Here is a 6001-nt window from a genome sequence, read left to right as displayed (position 1 = left end):
TGTTCACGGGAATGCGTGTCCCAAAGTGTCCAAGAAGAGTCGTCATTGTTTGGGGGAAAGAATGTTGGGTTAGGACTCAGGCAGTTTTTCTCTAGTCTTGGCTGTCACCTGACCTGTAAAATAATATCCAACAAGCCACCCCATGTCATGTTCTAACAGGCAATGAGTATGTGTCCACATGTGGGCATATGTCTGATGTTGGTATAATAGATGTGTGGTACACAATCTACTTATTTATGTGCTATCTCAAAAGATATGCATTTATAACACGCCTGATGTATTTGTAGATATGGTCATCAGCGGCAAATGTGCAGTCCATAGAGTTTTGGATGTGGGAAATGTGCGTGATTCTGTATGAGCACTTTATATGTGGTATGCATGTCTATTGGCATAGTCGTGTGTGTTTGTGGGCACGTGTGCACACTGTGTGTCTTTGTACATGTCCCTACATGCGTGTGAGAATGGATCCATACGTCTGTGTGTCTAATGCTATGAATACCTTTCTGAGGTTGCTGTCTACATTAGAGCTTTCTTTTGGAGTTACAACAGGCACAAAGAAATGAGAATCCACCTCATCCTGCTTTCTAAAGAAGCTAGGCATCTACTGGCAAGGTGGAAGGGACCAACACATCTATTGGGGTGCCGCTCAGGATGGGCCAGCCCAATGCAACCACCTGGAAGGGTTTTGTGTTCCTGGGCTTCTCCAGCATTGGGAAACTGCAGCTCCTGCTGTTTGTACTCTTCCTCTCTCTGTATCTTGTCACCCTGACCAGCAATGTCTTCATTACTGTAGTCATCAGGCTGGACAGCCACCTGCACACCCCCAGGTACCTCTTCCTTTCCTTCCTGTCTTTCTCTGAGACCGGTTACACATTGGGCATCATCCCTCGGATGCTCTCCAGCCTGGTCATGGGGGGCCAGGCCATCTCCTACGAGGGCTGTGCTGTCCAGATGTTCTTCTCTGCTTCGTGGGCCTGCACCAACTGCTTCCTTCTGGCCGTCATGGGCTTTGATAGACATGTGGCCATCTGGCCCCACTGCACTATGCCAGCCGCATGAATCCTACCTCCTGTGCCCAGCTGGTTGGCACCTCCTTCCTGAGTGGGTACCTCTTTGGGCTGGGACTGACCCCGGTCATTTTCCACCTCCCGTTCTGTGGCTCCCATGAGACCCAGCACTTTTTCTGTGACACGCCTCCAGCGCTGAGCCTGGCATGTGGGGACACAGGCCCGAGTGAGCTGGGCATCCTCATCCTTAGCCTGCTGGTCCTCCTGGTGTCTTTCTCCTTCATCACCATCTCCTACGCCTACATTCTGACAGCAGTCCTGCGGATCCCCTCCACTGAAGGGCGGAAGAAGGCCTTCTCCACCTGCGCCTCACACCTCACAGTGGTCATGGTCCACTACGGCTGTGCCTCCTTCATGTACTTGAGGCCCAAAGCCAGTTACTCTCTTGAGCGGGATCAGCTTATTGCTGTCACCGATATTGTGGTGACCCCTCTCCTCAACCCTACTGTTTACAGTCTAAGGAATCGGGCCATGCAGACAGCCCTGAGAAGTGCCTTCCAAGGGAGACTGCTTCGTAGAAGACGAAGGCTCCCCCAGTGGGACAGTCTCTTCCTCTGGAAGAGACCAGGAACCCAGGCCAGTGGGCCAGAGACTCGGCTGGACTGAGACCAGGAACCCAGGCCAGTGGGCCAGAGACTCGGGATTTCAGATCAAAGCTGTCCCACCCCAACCCCTTGGGAGAGCCCCATCCTGCTGCCTGCACTTCCCTGGGGCTGCTGGGAAATACGGAGCAGGCTTTCCCGCTCTGCTCACTGTGCTTAACTCACACTGGGCTCAGAATCTGAATTTCCACTTTCAGCCTCAGGGATGCCACTGCTACAGAAGCCCAGTTCATTCAGAATTTTCCAGCTCTGCTGAGCAAGATGAGAGCAGTTTGGCCTGCTCAAGTTCAAAGCAGGCCTGGCTGGAGCCCTATCAGGGATATGGTAGAGATTTTTAAATTGCTGCATAATTAGACTATCCTACCTATAATGCTCTTCCAAGATCTGAAACTCAGTGGGAATCCATTTGATGGATTAGTGTGAATGCTCTGTTCAAGGAAAAGGTAGGTTGTTTTCTCTCCTCCACGGGGTGTCTTTCATCTTTATTTTTTTTAATATCATTGTCCTCTCTATCTCTGACTCATTGTCACTTTGTGCTCTTGTCATCGGCTCTCCCAGTTGGTAGATTGTATCTCAGAAAAGACATAGGTTTCCTATTTTCTTTGATACTCGTCATTGCTCTATGATGGCCTCATAATCTTGGGGGTTGAGAGCCTCCTTGTTTGTCTCACTCCCTAGTATGGATACTGTCCTGTGGGATCTGCTGTGGACACGCTCTCCTGTGTAGTACGCTTTCCCCCTGCAGTATGTCAAGCACAACACAGGCATTCTTAGGGACAAGTAAAAGTGTAATGAACCCACGTGGCTGTCAGGAGTTTGAACAGAGGCCCTGTAACTTACTGTGTGATGCTAGGACTCAACCCCCATGTCCTCAGCTGTAAAATGGCTGTAACTTTGCAGTTTTGCATTGCTTACTAAACAGGACCATGCGTGCAAAGAATTTAGCACAATACCTGGATCATAATGATCTTCCAATGTATGTCAGCTGATTTTATTGTTAACGTGCTAAGCAGAGTGATACCTGGCTTTTAGTTTAGGGAGAGGTTAATCTCAGCGGAGAATCAGAGGCTTCATGTCTAAGGTAGTACTTGAATTTGTTACTCACGATGGGTAAGTCTTGAATGCAGTTAAGTGGGAAGAAAGTATATTCTGACAGAGAGAACAGAATAACCGAAGCTTCAGTGGCAAGGCAATCTAGGCCCGTTTCCGAGTGCAGTGAGTTGTCCAGAGGGACTGAAAATGTGTCCCAAATGATGCTAAGTTAGTTTGGGTGAAGACTTCTTTGCAGACAGCAGTTTCAATACCTTGCTTCAGACTTGATCCCTTCAGTAGGGAGAGTAAACCTCTGAGCAGAGAGCAGAGTAGCATCTGGGAACCGATTTCGGAAGATTAATCCAGCAGCAGAGAGGATGACAGAGCTTAGCAGAGAGAAAATGGAGGCAAGGGATCAGTAAGGGATGCATTGCCATCATCCTAAACAAAGACATGGAGACCAGAACATGGATAGTGGGCCTGGAAGCTGAAGAAAATTACAAACGGAAGAGGTTCTGAAAATGCAGGATTCACATAATTCAGCAATGAGTGCGCAGTGGGGCACAATTTGAGAGAAAGAACTTATATTGGGGGGATAATTTTTTCAAATAGGAATCCATATTTTTCCATGCTTTCAGGGAAGAAACACAGCCTCTAGTTAGAACTTCGTGGAAACTAAATTTGGGAGGAAAGAAGCCAGAACCAAGAGAAGAGAACAGGTTGGGGAGAGGTAGGACAGTTAGTCAGATGGCAGAAATGGCCTGGGTCTCAGAGAAATGCTGTGCACTCTCAGATCCTCGTCACTGTACAGACTGGGAGCAATCTCCCTTTTGCACTGAGGCTGTCTGAGCAAATTCATTTCCAAAATCGATTCCGTCCACCTAGCATAACATTCCCTAAATGCACACTGAGCAGCAGTGGGTAAAGATGTTCCAAGAATTGCTAAGTAATACTCAAAGGTGCTTCTAACTTCCAAATGTAGTAGTCTTAAGTTTGAAAGGGCATAAAAATCACATGGGGTGATTTTCAGAGCAAGTGTTCCTGGGAGCCATCCCTACAGACCTAGCCACAATTGATCTGGGGTGGGGACAGGAAGAAATAGTTTACAAAATCTCACTAGGTGATTCAAATTTCCTCCCTTGGTTAAAAAAGTGACCATGTGCTTACAAGGAACAACCTGTCCTCCTAGGCGCACATCCATGCATGCACGTCACACACACACACACAGAGCAGAGGCTCCTCCAATGTGAACAGGACCACATGTGCCCAACTCATGGCCCTTGGACAGCCCATTAAGATGGGAGGCTCTGGAGTCCAATTTCCTGAGGTTAAAGTCTTGCCACCTTTTAGACGTGTGACCTAGAGTGAGTTTCTTCACCTTTCTGTGGCTCCATTTCTCAGATGCAGAATGGAACAAGAGTGGCATCTGTTTTACAGGGCTTTTTAGGTGAAGATTAATGTAGTCTTCAGAGCAGAGAATGCCCCACACAGAGTGCTCAATATAGCCATCCAGTGTTGTTTGGAGTTTCTAGACAGCGACACTTGGGGCTGCCCTATTTGTGGCCCCGTTGATGTTGGTGGAAGCTAGGGCCAGCAGCGTCCAGCATCTTGCATTTCCTGATTTCACTGGACAGGCAGAGTAAAGGGCTGGTGTCTAGCACAGCATCTGCCTGGAGAAAGCGGGAAAGTGGGTCTAGGTCCTGGGCCTTGAGTGGATTCCATACTGGGAAACTGGCCTGGATACAGGAAACAGAAATCCGACGGCTTCCCCGCAAATGTCTGGGGTCAGAGAGGTCCATTAAAAGTAAAGGGGAGTGTTCTTTTAGGAGCGGAAGAGTTTTGGAGACACAATCGAGCAGTAGGGATCATGAAAAAACTCAGGGATGTAGCCGTAGGGCTGGGGCTCAGAAACAGGTTCCAATCTATAGATTGTAAAGAAAAAGAATTAGTGAGAATAAGTCAGGGGTTCCAGTTTAAAGTAAGTGAACAGAAGGTCAAGAAAAGGTGAGTATCAGGTAGGAAGAACTTAGCCACAGATCACGAGGGACATTTGATAAGAGTTCTAATTGTTAAAAGTTGAACATTTATAGACCCAACAAAATTATGTATGCTGCTTCTCATTTCCATTTTTGCTTGTGTGCCTAGGTGGTCAGGATGTGACTTCAGAGGGAGCTGTATTTGACACCAACAGTCTCATCTTCTTATGGCATTTTGTTGATTCTTCAGATAAATATTATCTTCTCTGGTCTCTGTGTTATTCAGTCTCTTTCATAAGATGCTAATGGTTCTTTGCCTTAAAAAGCGTTTCTTGGCTCATCACATGCCTAATAATCTGATTTAGGCCTTGTAGATACTTGGAGGGGGTTGGAAGGAGAATGCAACCATATTCACCTTTGCCTTTGGTTATTACAAGCATACATTTGTTAGATTCTCCATACTTCTTGATAAGTGTGATATCAATTATACTGATTTTTGATGGTCTACTGGGCTATGTTTTTTTTTTTCAACTGCAACCATTCTTGGTAACTCATAATCAAGTTTTTTTTTTAAATATTTTTGATTGTCATGTTCAATAGGATCCAACTGTTTAAGCAAAAATCAGTAAAAAACACTCATACATTATTAGCAGTAAAGATAGCTTTTTAGTTCTAACCAAGATTGATTTAATTGGCTCCTGGGACAGAATTTGTCCCTGACTGCGGAAGGACTACCTTTTGTGCAAAGGACGAGATTGAGACAAGGTGGTAAACAGGTGGTAATATCCATGGGCTGGTAGTAGAAATGGTGCAGGATACCAGCAGTCCCACACAAGGAGGAGATGTGACCAAAGGATTCTCCCCAGCAAACGACACCGCTGACTTACAAGTCCTGGCAGAACGTCGGCATTAGGAGACAGCACCCCTCTTCTTGTTCTTTTCTTAATTCTTCATTTTGTAAATAATTAACTCGTAGTCTTGTAGGAGGCAGAAGGAAATCAAAACATCCTTTTCATCACATTAAAATGTAAGCATGAACGTGGGGCCACGGAGGACAGAGGAAGCTCTGCCCTGTCGTAGTCTCACAGTTCTGAGACTAATGGCGTCCTCCCTGATGGAGAAGTATGGAGAAGGGGCAGATTGAGAAGAACACAGGGCTGGTCTTCTTCTTCTTCTATAGGTAAAATACTGGGGTTCTCCAGAATGTCAAGTATCTTCATTTTCAAACGTAAGAATTTACAACCATTTCAAAACTCAAGAGAAACCATTTGTAACTCATCTTGGACTTTATCCATCCTGCCACGACCCTTGTTTGTGGTGTGAT

At 46.3% G+C, this 6001-nt stretch overlaps 1 protein-coding gene across 1 annotated transcript; it reads left to right on the top strand.

Moving 5' to 3' along the window:
• Positions 1 to 651: 651 nt before the first annotated feature.
• OR10Z1 (olfactory receptor family 10 subfamily Z member 1) lies at positions 652 to 1673 on the top strand. The gene is given in 2 exon segments (XM_031022755.2): positions 652 to 1027; positions 1030 to 1673. Coding segments are annotated over 2 exon segments (1020 nt in total).
• Positions 1674 to 6001: the final 4328 nt, after the last annotated feature.

The sequence above is a fragment of the Leptonychotes weddellii genome, chromosome 6 (assembly GCF_054177405.1).
Source record: "Leptonychotes weddellii isolate Sample4059 chromosome 6, ASM5417740v2, whole genome shotgun sequence".
NCBI lineage: Eukaryota > Metazoa > Chordata > Mammalia > Carnivora > Phocidae > Leptonychotes > Leptonychotes weddellii.
Note: the sequence above shows the minus strand (reverse complement) of the source record. Positions and strands in the feature narration are given on the sequence as shown.